Below are 23,296 nucleotides of genomic sequence, written 5' to 3' on the forward strand. Positions count from 1 at the left end.
CATGTCATTCAGCCACACACATCCACTGATTTTATGGGCAATAAACAAGCTGCTGCGGGTCCACACGAGTCCATCACGGGTAATTCGTGAAATCTGTTAACTTCTCCTCTAGAGAGTGCACACAGTGGCATACTGAACAAAATCTAACTAGTCATTCACACAGTTGTGTCATGATATTATGAACAAGATGAGTTCTACCTCCTTCTTCTTCCTGTTCACTTCCCAACTGTAGAAGGATGTCCAGACTGTCTGTAGCCTGGGTATACCCATACTGCCTTGCGCTTGATTTCATTTCGAACCTGCAGACAGTCTGGAATCTATGGCCGTTTCTTAGCCCTGTTTTAGGGATCCAATCACAGAACGGGGAGGGACGGCAAGACGATGACGCGTACTACTCGGCAGATGGAAGCTTGTAGTTTTGTAGTTTTCTTACGGATCCAACATGGCTGCAGCAGACGCGAAACTCTCTTTGGATCTAGCTGTAGACAGTGTTCTAGATAGTTTAGAGCCAAAGTTTATTTTAAAGGAAGAACAACTTTTGACTTTAAACTCCTGTTTCACCACCAAAAAGGATGTTTTAGCCTTGCTTCCGACAGGATTTGGCCAAAGCCTAATCTACCAACTAGCCCCGCTACCGCTCGCTGCTGTAACGCTGGTTATCTCGCTACGACAGCGGAGCCCCCAGAGACCCCCAGCAACTTCTCTTCTCGTAAAAATAAATAATCTAGCAGAAAGCGAGAACTGGAGAAGCAAAGCAGCAAGCAACACTCTCTCACAGACACACACACACACACACACACACACCAACACTGCCGGTAGACTGTGAGCTGAAACTACAGAGCAGCCAGAGTCAGAACATGCTGCAGAAAAACGTTGCAGAAGCAGAATTGAGCATTTTAGTCTCAAAGTAGAGATGGGCTAGTCTGGCTATGTAAACATCAATTTCTGTCGCTCTACATACGTCATCTGGTATAACTGATACGATTGGCTAAGAGCTACCTACAGATGCTTTTGATAGGCATTCAGTTACTTTTGTGAGTCTATTGTTTTTTTGTTGTTTTCTTTTAGGGAAATCCTACAAACTATACATTTTAAAGGTACTCCTTGTCCTCTGCCGTTATTGCCCATAGCAATTCATTCAACTGTTGAGTTGGTTAATCTGTCACAGGTAGACTTTCTTCAGTCTGTGTCTGAAAACCTGTTTGAGTGCAGCTTGGTTGCTCATGGCAGCATCTTGGGGGCTGTACTAGGTCCAAGCTAGCTCCTAAGTGCTTTGTGTTGAGGTGATTTATGAGGCTTGAAGTATTCCTCACTGTAGAAATTGCACAGAGCAGCGCTCCTATAAACAGTTCCATCTGGACATTTTTATAAATTTAGCCTCTCCATCACTGGGCCAAGCATTGTCATCCAATTCTTCCATCTTGTGTACAAAGCTACTGTGGACAGTTGGATAATCACTCACATATGGGGTCAAAGAGCGAGATTATTACGTGTACATTTCTTTTGCTGCACAATTTTTCTTTTGAGATTAACATGGTATTTTGACAGCACTAATAATAACATTACAAACACAAACATAGATGGCTTACAGGTGCATCTCAATACATTAGAATATGATGGAAAAGTCCATTTCTAGTAGTTCAAGTCAAATAGTCCCAACCAAGTATTGAGTCATATAGATGACATACTAAAATTTCCATATTAAACATACTTTTTAAAATTGGTCTTTTGAAATATATATATTTTTTGAGACACTGAATTTTAGGTCTTCATTAAATGTAAGCCATAATCATTATAATTACAAGAAATTAAATAAATTAAGACATGAAGTGTTTCATTCTGTGTGTAATGGATCTATATAATGTGTTATTTCCACTTTTTGAATTGATTTACTGACATAAATAAACATTTCTATGATATTGTAATTTATTGCACCTAGTGTTGGAGATATCAGCCGTAGAGACGTCTTGCTTCACTTGAATATAATGGAACTAGATGCTTGTGGTGTTCAAAGCGCCAAAAGAAAAAGATTTGAAAAAATGTTTCCAATTTATTTTTTTGGGGGGCCTTTGAACACCACAAGCATCTAGTTCCATTACATTCAAAACAAGAAAGAAATCTCTATGGCTCATATCTCCACCACTCTGCAACTCACACAAAAATAATCTAGATTTATAAATAGCAGTAGAGGTGAGAGGAAAATATGTATTTTGGATTTGGGGGCAAATTGCCACTTTAAGATGTTGTTAGAGGCCAACATTTCCATATCAAACATAGTTTTTAAAATTGGTCTTTTGTAATTCAAATTTTTTGAGACACTGAATTTAGGTCTTCATTAAATGTAAGCCATAATCATTATAATTAGAAATGTTCCATTCTGTTTGTCATGGATCTATATAATGTGTTATTTCCACTTTATGAATTGATTTACTGACATAAATACTCTTTTCTATGATATTCTAATTTATTGAGATGCACTTGTATATTTGATTACAGATCAGTCATCTAAATACACTACTGGTCAAAAGTTTTAGAACACACCAACTTTTCCAGAATTTAATTGAAAATGATGCAGTTTAATGTCTCAGTGTACTCTGAAATTAATGCACATTTGCAACATTTAAAATTCTTTATTGAGCATGATAGTGTTTTGAAAATAAAAAAAAGATTCAAAATCACATTTTATGTTGAACTAAAGGACTAAAAAAAGACACAAAATGACAAAAAAAAGACACAAAATGACAAAAAAAGACCCCAAAAGACACAAAATGACTTACAAAGACATAAAAAGAATTCAAAAATGGACAAAATAGCCCAAGACTCCATAGAGTTAAGTTGTTAACCCATTTCTTGTTCCCTGAAAAAGGCCTACTTGTATAATTCTGAAATGTACATTATTTTTCAGTTTTGGTTAAGCTTACCTTTTTTTATTTACCTCTGGCAGTTCACCACTTACCTTTGGACCCTTTCAAGCTGTTCATTTGACTTGAACTGCTTGAATTTCAATAAAAAACTGGAAAAATTGGGGTGTTCTAAAACTTTTGACCGGTAGTGTATGTGTTTCTGTGTCTCCATGTTCCTCTGAGTAGATGAAGGAGACCTCACCCTGAGAGCAGCCATTTACAATGTGTTGCTCCACATCCACATTGATAAAACCGACTGGAAAAGTGCTCTGCAGCTGCTGGACCAAGCTCTGAGACACATGCCTCGCACCGCACACCGGCTGTGAGTAACATCCACCACACAGAGACGAGGCTGGGGGATGGATATGAAAATGATTGAGATGATAAGAAGTCTTATTGTCCTCTTTGTTCTGCCAGGCCTCTGCAGAAGCAGCGAATACTGATAAAAGCACGACTGGGGGAAAGTGTCCTAATGGACATGCAGAAGTTAAAAGACGAAGGAGAGCAGTGCTGTTCCTCTATGTGGCACCAGGTGGCGCTGTGTGCTGACAGTATCACCCAGCAGCTCACCTGCTACCAGAAATCCATCACCTCTCTGTTGGTAAGATCTCTGCTCTGGCACCATTTTACGCATTTTATTTTTTTATGTAAATTGTAAATTTTATGGCAAATCTGAGATCAGATTTATGAGAAAGAAGTGGGGGGAAAAACAACTTTTTTCTCACAGATTCACCACTTTAAATCTCATAAATCTGCACATTTCTTTTTCGTAGATTTGCCACTTTAATCTTGTCAACTTTTTTTCCATTAATTTGAGATTTTTTGGTCACAAATTTGAGATTTTTTTCTCACAAATTTGTAACTTTTTTACCATTAATTTGAGATTTTTCGGTCACAAATTTGAGATTTTTTTCTCATGATTTTTTATGCACATAGATCAGGGATGGGCAACTTAAATGCTGCAGGGGGCCACAATTTTTCATGTTCACTACCACAGGGCCACATATAGGAGCGTGCACTTCACCAGATATGATGAAACTGGAGTTTTAAATATGTTTACAGTGCAGGAACTTAACATATTTCATGCTCAAATGCATGTTTAACAGTATAAATAGGAATACAAAAGGTTTGAAGTAAATAAAAAATAACCACTTACTGTTATTCTATTTTTTTTCAGTGCAAGAACAGCAGACCAACATTAATTGCAAGATGTCATTTTGAAAATTTTTTTACACTGCACTTTTAAGATTTCATGCTCAAATGCATGTAGTTGTACCAAGGTTATAATAGTTTTGGATTTTTCATTAGTTTTAGTTTTAATTTAGTTTTTTTGTGATTTTTTGTTTTCAAATTCAGTTAGTTTTAATGAGTTTTTAGAGTGAGTTTGCTAGTTTTAATTAGTTTTTATTTTTTGGGAAATGTTTAGTTTTTAGTTTAGTTTTTATTAGTTTTAGTTTTTAGTAATGGGGTATTTGTTGGGTGCCAGATTCAAAAAGGTCACAATAAATGTTTCCTTTATTTCCTTTGTCTGATCCATCTCAGCCCCAATAAGTTTACTAAGTCATAAAACCAGATAGATGAAATAGATTTCATATCAACCAAAAAGGTTTACGTATGAAAAAAGCTGACAAAAATGAAAACTAAGGACATTTTCACTATAATTTTAGTTAGTTTTAGTTCGTTTTGTAACCACACAATACAGTTTCAGTTAATTATGTTTTTTTTTTTTTTAATTCTCATTTGTATTTTTATTTCAGTTAACGAAAGTGTTTTTTCAATCCTAGTTTTTGTTATTTCGTTATTTTCGTTAACTATAATAACCTTGAGTTGTACTGAGGGCCACTTCAAGTGAGGGTTTGGGCCGTATGCGGCCCTCGGGCCTCCAGTTGCCCATCCCTGACATAGATCATGCTGGAATCTAACAAACTAGACAGATCTAGTCTTGAAGTTCACCATTTTATTTCTTGGGCAGCCTCCTATACAAAGGCAATATTTCTAGCAGAGTCTCTAGCACCATCATGTGGAAACATTGTGTCATTTCAACTGTGTTTCCAAGTGGAGAGCCTCTGAGTTGGGGCTCTGTTAATGTAAGGCAGTGGTGTTTTACTCAGATATTCTACTCAAGTAAAAGTAGTTATACCACACTGTAGATTTACACAGCTACAAGTAATAGTCCTAAATTGAAAATGTTACTTCTCCACCCTGCACTGTGATCTCATTTTTAAGTTCTATATTTGTTATGTCTTATTGTCGGTGTACATAAACACTTTCTGCTGCTCTATTTTTACAGTTTTATATCATATATATACTTTGTTTATCTGACATTCCAGAGTACAATCACTGTGAGACATTGCAACAAAATTTCATTCAATGTGCATATTTTATGTATGACTAATGACAATAAAGTCTAAGTCTACTTAAGTGAAAGTACAAAAGTTTTAGCATCAAAATAACTTTAAGTGCTTAAGTTACACTATGCAAAATGATGCATATAAAACTCGATGTATATTATATCATTGGATTATAATTATTGATACATGAATGTGTTTATTGCTTCAATGTTGCAGCTGGTAAAGATGGAAAAATGTATTGGTATATTTATAGTACTTGAAATACTGCCAAAGGGGCCAAAAAGAACATAATTATTAAATGATTTATTATGTTGTATTATTAATTTGAATCTGCATAGAAGCTAGTAGCTGTCAGATAAATGTATTGTAGTAAAAAGTACTAGATTTCTAGTAAAGTAGAAGTAGTAAAAAAAGAAAAAATCAAGTGAAGTACCTCAAATTTGTATGTAACTACAGTACTTGAGTAAATGTAACTAGATACATCCCACCACTGAGTCTAGAGTCACAGTTAGGCTCAGGATTAAGTATTATCAGTATAATAATAATAATATAATAATTAAAACTTTATTGACCTTGACCTCAAATGTAAAAATGAAAAATTTAGAAAAAAAATCAGCAAGAAACAGTCGTACAAACAGAATTATTCTTCAATGACTTGTACAAGGAGAACTTGACTTTTAGAGTTTCAAATTTACTAGATTAAAGTGGCAAATCTGCACGAAAAAAGTCGCAGATTTATGAGAAAATCTCATAATGAGAAAATCTCATAAATCTGGACATTTCTTTTTCGTAGATTTGCCACTTTAATCTTGTCAACTTTTTTACCATTAATTTGAGATTTTTTGGTCACAAATTTGAGATTTTTTTCTCACAAATTTGTAACTTTTTTTTTACCGTTAATTTGAGATTTTTTTGGTCACAAATTTGTAACTTTTTTTACCCTTAATTTGAGATTTTTTTCTCACAAATTTATAACTTTATTTACCGTTAATTTGAGATTTTTTGGTCACAAATTTGAGATTTTTTGGTCACAAATTTGTAACTTTTTTTTACCATTAATTTGAGATTTTTTTGTCATAAATTTGTAACTTTTTTCTCAAAATATTACCCCCCTCCTCTGGGTCCGTATGTTTTTTTTACACATTCTGGCTGTATGTAATATCCTCCAATATTCTCTAGGGTTAAAATTTTGAATTTGCAAGTATTTCAATGAGTGTCCTATTAAGGGTTAAAGTGGTGAATCTGGGAGAAAAAGTTGCTTTTTCCCCACTTTTTTCTCGTAAATTTGTGCCCTATTAAGGGTTAAAAAATATCTTTTGACTGACTTTTGTTTATGAACAGAGTGCGGAGGCTCAGTGGCAGAAGGTCAGCCTCCTGCTGGAGTTTGGAGAGTGGCTCTACTGTCACAACTTCCCCAAAATCGATGCCCAACACCAGATTCAGTGGGCCACAGACGTCCTTCTCCAGTTGGGAAGTGAACAGGAAGAAGAAGGAGGTAGAACTCATCTTGTTCATAATATCATGACACAACTGTGTGAATGACTAGTCAGATTGTTTCCAGTATGCCACTGTGTGCACTCTCTAGAGGAGAAGTTAACAGATTTCACCAATTAGACACCTCAGGGGTCTTTTACCTCACAGGATCAGTTTGTGTGTGTGTTGTTGCGTATGAACACATGTGGCGGTGTGCTTTTATTTTGGCGGGATCCCTGAGGTTTTACACTGTGTTACTCAAAGGGGAATACAGTAACATCTGAACCTTCTGATCCAGAAAAGAGCCACAGCTTTTTGATAGTTGCATCAGCCTTGCAATTCTTTCATTTCCTGTGTAAACAATAAACAAAGCAATTATTGTTCAGAGGAGAAGGAAGTGACCAGACAAAGACCGATTTCTCAGCATCCCACACGGGAACCCACTGAGAATTGCAGCGCTCTATTTAAAAGACTGCTCTAAAGTCTTTTTAGCCTCCTGCTATGAGCCCTATTAACTATTCCCTGAGAGACAAACTGAACAGTCAAAGCGAAGAAGAAGTGGAAACTAATTACAGAGACATGTGCCTCTGCATTATTTGCTTTATTTGCAATTATTAAAGGTAATGTTAATGATGCTGTTATGTTGTACTAAAGGGTTTCTCTTGTTTCCTGTCAAACTCTTTTTCACTGTCAATGTTATATGTTCTCTTTCCTCTAGAGGATGACTCTAAAAAAAGGGGTTTGAGCTCAGTGAAGTGCCAGTCCCCGGTGGGAGTGCAGGGCTTGTTATTTACGCAAAGTTTGTCAAATCTGAAAGAGGTGCGGCGTCTTGACAGCTTGGTACGAGCTCACACTCTGCTGGCTGTCATGTCAGACAAGACTTCACCTGATCACCAGCTTAACCTGCTCAGAGCCTACGCCTTTGTTCTTCAAATATGGCAGGTACGGCGTCTTTACCGCATTGTTTTCCTATCACTCATATATCACACTGTTCAAATAATCGCCTAAGTCATTTTTTTGTCAAAATTGTTTTGTTTTTTTGCTTAAATCATCTCCTCATGATGGTAAAATCTCCTCCATCTCCATCTCGTACATTTGCAGCTTAATTACTGTGAGAAATGCAGGATCTTATTCTCTTCGTTCACAAGATCAGTTGTTGCTTTCTGTCCCTTTTTGCTCGTACGGAGTTGGGTAAAAGGGCATTTGTTTACTCTGCACCTTATGCTGGAATATGCTCCAGAAAGAATGGAAATTAACTGAATTTGTTTCTTTGAGCACTTTTAAATCCAAACTAAGAGTTATTGAGGCCAATTCCATAACATGCACTTGTTTCTCATGACGTGTTTAAGGTCTGTATGTTATGTAAATATGTAACTGTATTCTGTGTTTGCTGCCTCTTGGCCAGGGCTCCCTTAAAGAAAAAGAGGTTCTTAATCTCAATGGGATATTCCCTGGTTAAATAAAGGTAAAATAAAAAAATAAAATAATCTTCAGTTGATCAGATCAGGTGATTTTACCTCTTTAAGATCATCACTTCTTTGACAATTTTCCACATTCATAGGCATCAGATAAGAACCCAGCAAAGAAGAGCTAGAGGGAGATTGTTTAGTTATCAGTTTAGTTTATCAGTGATTTATTGTTGACACTAATATTGGTAACACTTTACTCTAAGGCAGGGGTCTCAAACTCAAATTACCTGGGGGCCGCTGGAGGCAGTATCAAATTACCCAAAAAAGACACAAAATGACCAAAAAAGACACAAAATGACCAAAAAAGACACAAAATTATTTGAAAAAAGACACAAAATGACCAAAAAAGACACAAAATTATTTGAAAAAAGACACAAAATGACCAAAAAAGACACAAAATTATTTGAAAAAAGACACAAAATGACCAAAAAAGACACAAAATTATTTGAAAAAAGACACAAAATGACCAAAAAAGACACAAAATTATTTGAAAAAAGACAATTATTTATAAAAGATACAAAATCACCCAAAAAAAGTAATTAAAGGGACTTTCCACACACAACATGGTAAAGTGCCATTAATATAAAACTCACATTAAACTTTCATATCAAGGTGAGGGCCACAAAATATCGTCACAAGGGCCACAATCGAGTTTGAGCCCCATGCTCTAAGGTGTCTACATAAGAGTGACAGGAGCGTTTCATAAACATGACATAGGATGTGTCATGAACATTAATGACACTTTGCAGTAACATTAATGCTCATGATACTTGTCATGTCATGTTTCTGACAGGCTTGTGTGAATCTTATGTAGACACCTTCAAAATAAAGTGTTACCATATCTTGCTTAAGTCACAAAGGCATGTTCAAAAAATTGCCTAAGTCATTTATTTCTCTTAAGTTACATAATTTAGTGTTATTACTATGCCAATAGCCATCCTTTGTTACATCCTTTTTGAGTGAAATGATCAATAAATGTCACATGTTACACTTTTGGTGAAGTTTTTGGTGTTTCCTGCAAAACTTGAAAAAAAAAAATGAGTTAGGCGATTATTTTAACAGGGTGACGATATGCTCTTCTTTAAATTTTGTTCAAGTTGAACATGGAACATATATCTGTGCTGTTTGTCTCTCAGGTTTCCATGGCCGTGGTTTGTGACATTTCCAATGAGATGGCAAAGAGCCAGCCGAGCCAGCCTCCCCCCTCTGCTGGATCCAAAAAAGACAAAGACAAGGGCAAAGGCAAAAAAGTGAAAGATGTAAGTCCCAAAGTTCAGATTAGATTTAGAATTATACTGATTTAAATGGTTTCAAGTAGATTGTAATATGAGCAGTACGAGGCAGAAGAATATGTTTGAATGTTTTGTCAATGACTGTCAGCTATTGTTCTCCCTCTTAGTCACTACATGATAGTGATACTTACTTGATTCCTGTGGTCTATGTCTAGTACCATCAGGTTGAATGCACTTATTGTAAGTCGCTTTGGACAAAAGCGTCTGCTAAATGACATGTAATGTAATGTAATGTAATGTAATGATAGTACATGACACAATACTCAAATTTTGTATTGCATGATGAGATTCTTCAGAGATTTCAAACAATTAATACTAATAATGTTATAATACTACATAATATACAAGGAGCACACCTACAACAAGCATTCCTCTTCAAGTATTTTTTTATACAGCAACCTATGACCTTTAACCTCAAAATGTGTGTGTGTGTGTGTGTGTGTGTGTGTGTGTGTGTGTGTGCGTGCATGTATCTTTAACTGTTATTACATTAAATGACCAGTGTGTGGTTTTTTTCCGGCCGTCCCATTCATTTCAATGCAAAATTTTGGGCAGTTTTTCACGACTTACGTCGCAAAAAATTCATATTCTGTACAGAAAAGTAATAGCACACCGATCCCGATCAAACCGCACGTTTTGATATATAATTTGTCCTGCAACTCTTCAAGTTGCAGGACTAGTAGCAGGACGAAATTGCGTCCGGAAGAGGAAGAAGAAGAAATCCACAGTATAACAGTAGTGTTATTATAACTGGTCCCTACAGCTATTGCTGTATGGGACCAGTGCTCGGTGCGATTGCCCCGAGGCCCTAACTAGAAAATGTCCTCTGGGGAAATTCTGAAAGGGCCAAGGGGGCTACTGCCGGTGTGTGTACACTATGATGAGATTCTTCAGAGATTTCAAACAATTAATACTAGTAATGTTATGATATGTTATGACTTCCGTCGCAAAAACATCCTATTCCATAGAGAAAAGTAATAGCACACCGATCCCGATCAAACTGCGCGTTTTGATATATAATTTGTCGTAGTAGCGGGACGAAATTGTGTCCGGAAGAAGAAGAAGAAAAACTATAAATTCTGTGTCTAATCTGTTTCAGCAGCCTCCGCCTGCAGAAGAGAAACCTAAACCAGTCGTCCTGGATGAGGCTCTTCCTTCCTCCTCTAAGGACTGGGCTGGCTTCGTCTGTCCTGACCCGGTCAGGCAGATCTTCAGGACCAACACTAACCCCCACTGTATCAATACACACAGCATTACAAAGCAGGCAAGACTACATATGTCACATTTCTTTCAGTTTCTAACCATCATTTTTTACCATTAATTTGACATTTTTTGGTCACAAATTTGAGATTTTTTTTTCATGAATTTGTAACTTTTTTTACCGTTAATTTTAGATTTTTTGGTCACAAATTTGAGATTCTTTTTCATGAATTTGTAACTTTTTTACCGTTAATTTTAGATTTTTTGGTCACAAATTTTAGATTTTTTGGTCACAAATTTGAGATATTTTTCTCACAAATTTGTAACTTTTTTTTACCATTAATTTGACATTTTTTGGTCACAAATTTGAGATTTTTTTCTCACAAATTTGTAACTTTTTTTACTATTAATTTGACATTTTTTGGTCACAAATTTGAGATTTTTTTCTCACAAATTTGTAACTTTTTTTACCGTTAATTTGAGATTTTTTGGTCACAAATTTGAGATTTTTTTCTCACAAATTTGTAACTTTTTTTTCGTTAATTTGAGATTTTTTTGGTCACAAATTTGAGATTTTTTTCTCACAAATTTGTAACTTTTTTTACAGTTAATTTGAGATTTTTTTCTCACAAATTTGAGATTTTTTTCTCACAAATTTGTAACTTTTTTTACCGTTAATTTCAGATTTTTTGGTCACAAATTTGAGAATTTTTTCTCACAAATTTGTAATTTTTTTACCGTTAATTTGAGATTTTTTGGTCACAATTTTGAGATTTTTTTCTCATGAATTTGTAACTTTTTTACCGCTAATTTGAGATTTTTTTGTCATAAATTTGTAACTTTTGTAACCCCCGCTGTATCAACTCACACAGCATTACCAAGCAGGCAAGACTACAGATGTCACATTTATTTCAGTTTCTTTCTTCCATCTAACGTCTGAACTTTTTTCATACGTAAACCTTTTTGGTTGATATGAAATCTATTTCATTTTTCTGGTTTTATGACTTAATTAACTTATTGGGGCTGAGATGGATCAGACAAAGGAAATAAAGGAAACATTTATTGTGACCTTATTGAATCTCGCACCCAACAAATACCCCTTTCCAAAAAAACTAAAACTAATAAAAACTAAACTAAAAACTAAACATTTCCCAAAAAATAAAAACGAATTAAAACTAGCAAACACACTTTAAAAACTCATTAAAACGAACTGAATTTGAAAACAAAAAATCACAAAAAAACTAAATTAAAACTAAAACTAATGAAAAATCCCAAACTATTATAACCTTGGTACAACTACATGCATTTGAGCATGAAATCTTAAAAGTTCAGTGGAAAAATGCACAAAATTACTTCTTGCAATTAATGTTGGTCTGCTGTTCTTGCACTGAAAAAAAAGAAATCACAGTAGATGGTTATTTTTTATTTGCTTCAGACCTTTTTGTATTCCTATTTATACTGTTATACATGCATTTGAGCATGAAATATGTTAAGTTGCTGCACTGTAAACAAATAGACACAAAATAAACAAACAGTCACAAAATGACCATGAACACAATCTCACACGCACAGTTCAGATCACCCAAAAAAGAAACAAAATGACCAATAAAAGACACAAAATTACAAAAAAAAAGACACAAAATGACCAAAAAAAGACACAAAATGACCAAAAAAGGAACCAAAATGACTAAAAAAAGACACAAAATGACAAAAAAGGAACCAAAATGACCAAAAAAAGACACAAAATGACAAAAAAAAGACACAAAATGACAAAAAAAGACACAAAATGACCAAATGAAGACACAAAATCACCAAAAAAGACACAAAATTACCAAAAGAAGACACAAAATGACCCAAAAAAAGACACAAAATGACCAAAAAAAGACACAAAATTAACAAAAAAATACACAAAATGAACAAAAAAAAAGACACAAAATGAACGAAAGAAGAAACAAAATGAACAAATAGACACAAAATCACCAAAAACATGAAATCTTAAAAGTGCAGTGTAAAAATGCACAAAATCGCTTCTTGCAATTAATGTTGGTCTGCTGTTCTTGCACTGATATATTTTTGTATTTGCTTCAAACCTTTTGTATTCCTATCTATACTGTTAAACATGCATTTGAGCATGAAATATGTTAAGTTACTGCTCTGTAAACATATTTAAAATTGCAGTTTCATCATATCTGGTTAAGTGCACGCTCCTATATGTGGCCCTGTGGTAGTGAACATGAAAAAGTTGGATAAAATTGGTCTGTAAGAAAATTACTTTTGTTTCTTTATTCTTTCCTTCGTATGTTTGGCTACAGACTCAAAGCCTGTTTTATCTCAACCTGCTGGAAAAAGAGCTTCAGCCCCTTTCACTGGACCACCTGACCCTTCCCATAATGCATCTGGCTGAGACCATTGCTCATGACCTGTTGGACAGGAGGAGCCTCTCCAGCCTCTACCGCCTCAGGTAAGAATAATGGCTAACACTTTAGATTAGGGAACACATATTCAACATTAATTAGCTGCTTATTAGCATGCAAATAAGTAACATATTGGCTCATAATTAGTCTTTATTAAGTAGTTATTAATGCCTTATTCTGCATGGCCTTGCTATACAACTAGTAACATAGAATTATTGCTAATTAGTAGTAAGTAAGGAAGTTGTTGTATATTAGTTACGATCAGTGGTGGAAGAAGTATTCAGATCCCTTCCTTAAGTAAAAGTACTAATTAAACACTGTGAATTTACTCCACTACAAGTAAAAGTCCTGCATTCAAAACTGACTGAAGTAAAAGTACAAAAGTATCAGCATCAAAATGTACTTAAAGTATCAAATGTAAAAGTACTCGTTATGCAGAATGGACCCACTCAGATTGTTTTATATATTCTAAATATATTATAAGATTATTTGTATTGATGCATTTATATAAGTAGCATTTTACTGTTGTCCAGATAGGACTATTTTTTATTTTTTTTATCTTTTTTATTGGCATTTGTAATTAAACAAAAAAAACAGGTTACAGATTCTGTAAGTGTACACAATAACTCCCCCCTTACCCCCACCCCACCCCATTGTCCCATATCCTCTAAGAAAAAAGGAGAATACAACAGAGAAAGTAGTGCAATAAGGAAAAAACTAATTTTAACTACTTAATACACTGTTATGTTGTATAAATGTGTAATCATATTAAATATATGGTATTTTTTCGTGTTGAATCTGAAAAGTAACTAAAGCTGTCAGCTAAATGTAGTGGAGTAAAAAGTACAATATTTGCCTCTCAATGTAGTGGAGTAGAAGTATAAAGTTACATAAAATGGAAATACTTAAGTAAAGTACAAGTACCTCAAAATTGTACTTAAGTACAGTACTTGAGTAAATGTACTTAGTTACTTCCCACCACTGGTTACGATCTTAATATGCTTTACTTTGTACGGACTTTATAAGTCTCTACAGACCGTTACACTGACAGTAACGGCCAGCTTGAAGTGCCTCACCCAAGAACAAAGGCCTTATCGCCATCTTTTATCTGTAGAGCAATTACTCTGTGGAATAATCTGCCTCGGTAACTCTGTTGCACTGAAAATAAACAGGTATTTAAAAAGAAACTGAAATCTTATTTTATACAAGCTGTACATTTTTAAATGTTGTTCTTACCCTTTCTTTCCTTTTCTTACCCTTTTAGGTTTATAGTGATTGACCTTACCTGTAAATTTTTTATATATCAAGAATATGTTTTTCTGTATATTCTGTGCTGTTCCTGTGGACCCCAGGAAGACTAGCTGGTTACTAAGGTACCAGCTAATGGGGATCCTTAATAAATAAATAAATAAACATAGCGGTGAACGAAACCATGGAAACGGCAAATAGCAAACACCTTCTCCAGACCTTTGACATGACTGGTGGCTCCTTTTGGATGATTGGATGAGGATTGGTAGATTGTAATGTGAACCATTACTCTACAAAGTGGATCACTGGTAGACTAACATTGGTGCAAAGTGGATCACTTTGCACCAATGTTAGTCTACAAAGTAAAGCAAATTAATCCAATCCAATCAATCCAATCCCCTTTATTTATATAGCACAATTTTAGCAAACACAAGGTTTCCAAAGTGCTGCACAAACAATAAATACATAACACAATACAAAGAGATTTAGTAAACAATAAAACAGTAAGATGCAATAAGATAAAATAAATTAAAAATGGGATAAAAATAAATAAAATAAAATGTAAAATGTACTGCCCGCACAAAATAAAATATGCATGAATACAATAAAAACAAAAAAACATAAAATCAACGTAAAATCAACACTCTACGTGGTGTTAAAAGCCAACGAGAAGAGGTGGGTTTTAAGAAGAGATTTAAAATGAGACAGTGAGGAGGATGTCTGATGTGCAGCCGCAATTTGTTCCAAAGTTAAATTAAGATCGTAACTCATATACAACAACTAACTTACTTACTACTAAGTAGCAATAATTCTGAGGTTATTGAGGGAAAACTCTTAGTTAATGTCTTACTGGTTGTATAATAAGGCCATGCAGAATAAGGCATTAATAACTACTACATAATGACTAATTAAGAGCCAATATGTTACTTATTTGCATGCTAATAAGCAACTTATTAATGTTGAATATGTGTTCCCTAATTTAAAGTGTTACCGAATAATGATAAATGATACAGGTTTCTTGGGGAGTTATACTTCAACATAAGATAAGATGTATGAAGCTTATTTTGGCTCCATAGGTGATTGTGCAAAATCTGATATAGATCTGTTATAGCGTATATTAAATAGCATGTCAATGCAGAATTTCGGACAAATCCCAATTTCAGATTTCAGATTTGATTTATTAATCCCACAGTGGGGAAATTTCTTTGTTACAGCCGCAAAGTTTCACACAATTTTTAAGATAAAGATAAAAAATAAACAATCCAAGAAAAGACATTTAACAATATACAAATATACAATAATAATAATAATAATATACTCCAATAATACTCCAATTTATTAATTTCTTACTTCAATCATCAGCTTGTGATGGCATTAGCTACTTTCAGAAATTCTCGTAATGCTCGATGATTAAATTTTATGTAGCGATATTGTATGTATCTTTTTTACTCTTTTTTTCTCTGAATAGAATTGTGAGGACCTGTTGTCAGCTGGGTTTGGAGTCCCCGTATCAGGATAAGATCCTCAATCTGAGTGGAATCCAGGAACAAGAACAGATGGAGTACGTCAGCTCAGCTATAAAGATCTTAGTGTTTGCATTTTTTGCTTTATAGACCGTATGATAATATGATTTTGTCTCCAGGTGCCACAAAGTGATTACTATTTCTAAGGAGAGGAGAGGCCTTCACAAAGCTCACAATCAGGTCAGTTTGAGTTTCATATTCATATTCATTTCTATGATACACACTGCAAAAAAAGAAAAGTTGGGTGAACTCAAAATTTCAAGGCAACAAACTTTGATAAAATTTTAAGTTGGACAATTAAACTAAATATTTTAAGTTTTGTTTTTGAGTTTGCTCAACTCTAAATGTCTCTGGCACGATTTTAAGGCCGCTATGAATGTCAGCTAATGTTGTGACCACAATTTTGAGTTAGCATTGATACGCTAATGGCTACTCTTGTAGCTGTAACAAGCAGCGCCGCTAGCATCAGTTAGCCGCTAGCATCAGTTAGCCACTAGCATCAGTTAGCCGCTAGCTTTCGCTAATGACCAAATTTCCCAACAAAGAAATAAGAGTTATCAGAACTATTGTCCCTTGTTGTGAACCCCAACTTAAAGATATAAGTAACAACAACTCACCAACTTGTTTTTGAGCAGACAACTGGCTTCCTTTGTTGTGCTAACTTACATTATTGCCCTAAATGTCAATAATTTATATTTCCAAGTTTTACCAACTTAAATCACTGTTTTAGGCCAAAAAATACAAGTTGGCTTTTTTGCAGTGCAGGTGCATCTCAATGAATTAGAATATGACCCACCCACGCTGTGTGTAATGGATCTGTATAATGTGTTATTTCCACTTTTTGAATTGAATTACTAACATAAATTTCTGTAATATCCTAATTTATTGTGATGCACCTGTACACTAAAACCCTGGCAGGGCATTGCACCCATTGTTTCCCATGGAGTTTGTGTTTTACTTGTGTTTTTGGCTTTACAGTAGTATATCTTGCATGTATCCAAGCTGTTAATAATATCTTGTTGATATTTCAGAGAGTCGTGATGGATGAAAGGGCTTGGTCGGGGCGTCAGCGTGTGGATGTGTGTGCTCAGGACATCTGGCTGGACAAGGCGGAGGTTTGCCTCAGCATGGGGCTCTGTCAACCAGCCAGGCAGCTGCTGGCAGCCGCTCACTTTGTGGCGACGGTGTGTTGAAACAGAAAAAGACCACAGTGTCACACAGAGTCTAAGCCAATCAGCCTCACTGACATTGAATTTTTTTTTCAAAAAAAGGTGTTGCTTTACATCTTGGCATACAGTACAGGCCAAAAGTTTGGACACAGACCTTCTCATTCAATGCGTTTTCTTTATTTTCATGACTATTTACATTGTAGATTCTCACTGAAGGCATCAAAACTATGAATGAACACATGTGGAATTATGTACTTAACAAAAAAGTGTGAAATAACTGAAAACATGTCTTGTATTTTAGATTCCTCAAAGTAACCACCCTTTGCTTACTAGAATATAAGACATGTTTTCAGTTATTTCACACTTTTTTGTTGAGTACATAATTCCATATGTGTTCATTAATAGTTTTGATGAATCACAATGTCAATAGTCATGAAAATAAAGGAAACACATTGAATGAGAAGGTGTGTCCAAACTTTTGGCCTGTACTGTATACTAGACTGAAGTATTTTATTTATCTGTCACTCTGACAAATACATTCTAAAGCTGTGTAAAAAGAAAACATGTGAACCTACAATTTATTGTTGACACATACCATTTGTTTCTTGGTTTTATTTGTTATTATAATAATATTTTTTATAATAGTTCTTTGTTTTCTTTTATTTCTTGTGTATAGTTTTCATTCCCTGTTTTGTCTTGTTCTAATTATTGTACAGTGTCCTTGAGTGTTTAGAAAGGCGCTTATAAATAAAATATATTATTTTATTATTATTATTATTATTATTATTATTATTATTATTATTATTATTATTATTACAATTGACCGACAATCTATGCCAACTAAGTAGGGTTGTAACAGTTCTCCAGATGCATGGTTAAATTCAGACTTTATTTTATTTTTGATGGCAGAAGAATAATAAAAAGGAGGGAAACAGCTTTATAAAATCAACCACAAGACCATTTCATAGACTATATAGAATACTCAATTATTAAAGTTATTTCTACCTAACTTCACATGAATTAACAAAATAAAAAGCCTATACAGTGGCATCAATTCCTAAATCAGTAGCTGATGGAGGGATGTAAACAGTAACAAAGATGTTGCATGTAAACTCTGTAGCAAATAATATGGACCCCCTTTATTTCTTCTTCCTGCTCCTTCTGAGGTCTCTGTCTACCTGCACCGTCTGAAAGCTGGTGATGGTTTCAATATCGCCAGAATATGTCCAGTTGCAGTTTCCGATCTTGGCTTGAAGAACCCCTACCACTGAAATATTATAATTGTAACTGCAATGGTTTTCTTCTCCATTACAGGTGAATGTCATTAAATTAGAATATCATAGAAAAATTTGAAGTCAGGAAAAAAAGTCAAAATGACAAAAAAAGTTGAAGTCAAGAAAAAAATTTGAAGTCACGAAAAAAAGTTAAAATGAGGAAAAAAAAGTCGAAGTGACAAAAAAGTCGAAGTCACTAAAAAAAGTCGAAATGACAAAAAAAGTCGAAGTCACAAAAAAAATTTGAAGTCACAAAAAAAATTTGAAGTCACGAAAAAAAGTAGAAGTCACGAAAAAAGTCAAAATGAGAAAAAAAGTCGAAGTCACAAAAAAGCCCAAGTCACAAAAAAAATTTGAAGTCACGAAAAAAAGTCAGTCACAAAAAAAGTCGAAGTCACGAAAAAAAAATCAAAATGACAAAAAAGTCGAAGTCACGAAAAAAAATTGAAGTTGCGAAAAAAAGTCGAAGTCACGAAAAAAGTCAAAATGAGAAAAAAAGTCGAAGTCACAAAAAAATTTGAAGTCACGAAAAAAAGTCAGTCACAAAAAAAGTCAGTCACGAAAAAAAAGTCAAAATGAGAAAAAAAGTCCAAGTCACAAAAAAGTCCAAGTCACCAGGAAAAAACGTTTCATGTCAGTAATTCAATTCAAAAAGTCGAAGTAACACATTATATAGATCCATTACACACAGAATCAATTTATTTGAGTTCTTCTAATTATAATGATTATGGCTTACATTTAATGACGACCTAAAATTCAGCGTCTCAAAAATATTTTAATATTACAAAAGACCAATTTTAAAAAGTATGTTTAATGTGGAAATGTTGGCTTCTGAAAAATATGTCCATCTCTATGACTCAATACTTGGTTGGGGCTGTTTGACTTGAACTACTAGAAATGGACTTTTCCATCATATTCTACTGTATTGAGATGCTCCTGTATAACTCTGTTTTCCTTTCCCTGTTCAGGAGCTCGTAGACCAGAAAGCAGTTTCTAGAAGTTTACTCAGTCTGGCCGTTCTGGCTTGTGAAGAGCAGAACTATGCCCAGGCTTTGATCCTGTTGGACAAAGCCCAGGACCTGGGTGGGGATGAGGAGTTCTGGTACCAGCTCACCCTCACCAAGGTCAGAGCTGTAGGAGGCCACAGTGACCAAGATGCTCACAGCAAGGTACAGAACCACTACTGTCTAACAGCCCTCTACAGCAGCTATTCTCAACCTTGGGGTCGGGACCCCAATTGGGGTCGCGAGATGATTTCTGGGGGTCGCCAAATCATTTTGGAAGTCAGCTCTGTCTCCACTGTGTTAAAGTGTTCATGTGTTATAGTCTTTTTGGTCATTTAATTTCTTTTTTCGGTAATTTAGTGGGGTTTAGTGGTAGTTTTTTTGTCATTTTTTGTCTTTTTTTTTGTCATATGTGTAATTTTTTGGTAATTTTGTGTCTTTTTTTGGTAATTTTGTGTCTTTTTTGGTCATTTTGTGTCTTTTTTTTGTCATTTCGTGTCTTTTTTTGGTAGTGTGTCTTTTTTGGGGTCATTTTGTGTCTTTTTTGGGGTCATTTTGTGTCTTTATTTGGTGATTTTGTGTCTTTTTTGGTCATTTTGTGTCTTTTTTGGTAATTTTGTGTCTTTTTTTGGTAATTTTGTGTCTTTTTTGGGGTAATTTGGTGTCTTTTTTGTAATTTTGTGTCTTTTTGGTGATTTTGTGTCTTTTTTTGTCATTTTGTGTCTTTTTTTGGTCGTTTTTGTGTCTTTTTTTGGGTCATTTTGTGTCTTTTTTTTGTCATTTTGTGTCTTTTTTGGTCATTTTGTGTCTTTTTTGGGGTCATTTTGTGTCTTTTTGGGGGTCATTTTGTGTCTTTTTTTGTAATTTTGTGTCTTTTTTGGTGATTTTGTGTCTTTTTTTGGTCATGTTGTGTCTTTTTTGGGGCATTTTGTGTCTTTTTTTGGTCATTTTGGCTGACGTTGTTTTTGAAGTGAATACATTTTTTTTTCTTTCACAGGTTGATCAGATTATAAAACAAGGCTGTGGGGCTCTGAAGCTGGTTCTGGAGCAGAGGGTAAACCGAGTCCAGGAAATCACATTCTTGATCACGTCATTAGAGATGAGGTAACACCAGGCAATCTCAATCAATCAATCAATCAGACTTTATTTTTATAGCACTTTTCATACAAGAGAGATGCAACACAAAGTGCTTTACATAAAAAAGGAGAAAGTAATAATAATAATAATGAGCTTTTGGAGCCCTAATGATAATTCTAAATCCTTTCATCACTGGTTACGCATTGAAATCGTTTTTCATCGTGTAACAGAAAACACTGATCTAATATCATATTTTAAATGTTTAATCAGATCCACTTTTGTTGTGTTGTGTTCCAGAGGTGCTACTGAATGCGTACGTGCCCTCGGTGGTGGTGAGCCCGGAGAGACACTCAGCACTGAGGTGGTCCAAAGACTAACAGCTGCCTGTGACAAACTCAGAGAGTGTTCCAGTGTTTTCACTGGACTCAGCTACAGAGAACAAGCAGCAGAGGCTGGTGGAGAGTACGCTCATGGTCTGAGGTGAGTCAGTGTGAAGGTACTCCACACCTGAATGTTACTGTAATTACAAATGAAATCCCTGTGTGACTGATGCAAATACATTGTCTATTCTAACTGAGTGCATGTAGATGGCTTTGACAGATACATCTTGAAAGTCGGTACATAAAAGTTTTTGTAGTTTTGTGTCTTTTTTTTGGTAATTTTGTGTCTTTTTTGGTGATTTTGTGTCTTTATTTGGTCATTTTGTGTCTTTTGTCATTTTGTGCCTTTTGTCATTTTGTGTCTTTTTTTGGTCATTTTGGTTCCTTTTTTGTCATTTTGTGTCTTTTTTTAGTCATTTTGGTTCCTTTTTTGGTCAGTTTGTGTCTTTTTTTGGTCATTTTGTGTCTTTTTTTTGTCATTTTGTGTCTTTTTTTGGTCATTTTGTTTCTTTTTTGTATGATCTGAACTGTGCGTGTGAGATTCTGTTCAGTGAGTGGGGGTCGCGGACAACATGCATGTTAAATTTGGGGTCGCGACTCAAAAAGGTTGAGAACTACTGCAAAAACTCATACAAAAACATTCTTATTTCTTTCTCTCTTATTTTCTTCACTTTTTTTCTGTGAGTGTTCCAAGTGGTATACACCAAACTCTCTTAACCCTTTATCAGGCAAAGAACTATATTTGGTAACTTCAGGTAATATTTTGAGAAAAAAGTTGCAAATTTACTAGATTAAAGTGGCAAATCTACAAGAAAAAAAGGAGCAGGCATTTATGCGGCATTCATAAAGTATTTTCTTGTCAATTATATGTCAAATCTTTTGATGGAAAAACCTTTTATTTATACGGTAAAAAATGGAATAAATGCAATCTTAAACGTGAAATCAACAGTGTCAATATCTTTTTACCGTAATATTAGAAAAAAGTTGCACCGTATTTATTACGGTAACGTTCTGGCAACCACAGCTGCCAGTTTTTTACCGTAAAAACAATGTTTTTTGTTTTTTGCAGTGTACTTAGATTTCAGTTTTTGCAGTGCATTTAGAATATTTTCACCTCTTTACCTTGCCGTTTCTATATATGTTCTCTTCAAAGCCACCAGACTCCTTTGAGAAAAACCGTGATTTTACCTCACAGAACAAAGGAAGAGCTGATCTGTTGCTGCTTCTGTTGCATAGTTTGTTTCTCTGGTGGCTCTGAAGAGAATATAGATAACGGCTTCAGATCCTTGTGAACGAGCTGCCTGGCAGCAAGGCAAAGCAATGAAAGTCTTCTAAATATAGCGTCAAACTGTTACTGACTGTTTCAGGTGGGCCTCTTTTTAGACGGGTTAGCTTCTCTAACTGGAACACCAACCGCCATCTATTATGTGGAGAAGAACCTCATACAATCCCACTTCAAAGAGTCCAAAATATCCCTTTAAAAGACGATTTTCACAATGTGGAGCTTAGAGTCCTGCTGTCAGAAATCAGCAGACAAAAGATAACAAGTTTAGCAGTGTCAGTAGTCGTATGAGGGGAACTGAAACAACTGTGACTCACATGAAGAGGAACTGATGCTTAGAAAATATCTTTCTGAATCAAAGCACTACATGGTTGATATGAGGCAGTCTGAAATGCATTGCTGTGCTAAAATATGGCAATAAAATTCTGAGTAAAATAGCAAGCCTTGAAGCAAGAGGGTCGCTGGTTCGATTCCAGCCCCCCGCAACCTGAGTACACTGCAAAAAAGCCAACTTATATTTTTTGGCTTAAAACAGTGATTTAAGTTGGTAAAACTTGGAAATATAAATTATTGACATTTAGGGCAATAATGTAAGTTAGCACAACAAAGGAAGCCAGTTGTCTGCTCAAAAACAAGTTGGTGAGTTGTTGTTACTTATATCTTTAAGTTGGGGTTCACAACAAGGGACAATAGTTCTGATAACTCTTATTTCTTTGTTGGGAAATTCGGTCATTAGCGAAAGCTAGCAGCTAACTGATGCTAGCGGCTAACTGATGCTAGCGGCGCTGCTTGTTACAGCTACAAGAGTAGCCATTAGCGTATCAATGCTAACTCAAAATTGTGGTCGCAACATTAGCTGACATTTCATAGCGGCGTTACAATCGTGCCAGAGACATTTAGAGTTGAGTAAACTCAAAAACAAAACTTAAAATATTTAGTTTAATTGTCCAACTTAAAATTTTATCGAAGTTTGTTGCCTTGAAATTTTGAGTTCACCCAACTTTTCTTTTTTTGCAGTGTACGGATAATGATTGCATATTAAGTTAGTCATATTATATGTTTTATTTTTGTGAATTTATGTATACTATTGAATGTATTCAGATTAGAGCCGTATGATTTCACATCTAGACCACTTGTAAATTGTATTCCTCCCCAAGAAAAGGTCTTTTTTCAAGGAAATAAGTGATTGTCACATATCATCACCCTGTTAAAATAATCGCCTAACTCATTTTTTCAC

The 23,296-nt window shown here is 34.8% G+C and overlaps 1 protein-coding gene across 1 annotated transcript in view; it reads left to right on the plus strand.

Annotated features, from left to right (window-relative positions):
- The window catches only part of LOC131993104 (cilia- and flagella-associated protein 46), a 149,656-nt gene that overhangs the window by 75,955 nt on the left and 50,405 nt on the right, over window positions 1-23,296 (plus strand). Inside the window, exons 26-38 of the mRNA XM_059358838.1 lie at window positions 3,090-3,225; window positions 3,321-3,504; window positions 6,596-6,749; window positions 7,446-7,669; window positions 9,333-9,455; window positions 10,591-10,752; window positions 13,001-13,149; window positions 15,819-15,911; window positions 15,993-16,053; window positions 16,905-17,057; window positions 19,285-19,485; window positions 20,318-20,424; window positions 20,695-20,877. Of these exons, the coding sequence (XP_059214821.1) occupies window positions 3,090-3,225; window positions 3,321-3,504; window positions 6,596-6,749; window positions 7,446-7,669; window positions 9,333-9,455; window positions 10,591-10,752; window positions 13,001-13,149; window positions 15,819-15,911; window positions 15,993-16,053; window positions 16,905-17,057; window positions 19,285-19,485; window positions 20,318-20,424; window positions 20,695-20,877 (1,930 nt within the window). The remainder of the gene's footprint in view (window positions 1-3,089; window positions 3,226-3,320; window positions 3,505-6,595; window positions 6,750-7,445; window positions 7,670-9,332; window positions 9,456-10,590; window positions 10,753-13,000; window positions 13,150-15,818; window positions 15,912-15,992; window positions 16,054-16,904; window positions 17,058-19,284; window positions 19,486-20,317; window positions 20,425-20,694; window positions 20,878-23,296) is intronic.

Source organism: Centropristis striata, chromosome 20 (genome assembly GCF_030273125.1).
Source record: "Centropristis striata isolate RG_2023a ecotype Rhode Island chromosome 20, C.striata_1.0, whole genome shotgun sequence".
Lineage (NCBI taxonomy): Eukaryota > Metazoa > Chordata > Actinopteri > Perciformes > Serranidae > Centropristis > Centropristis striata.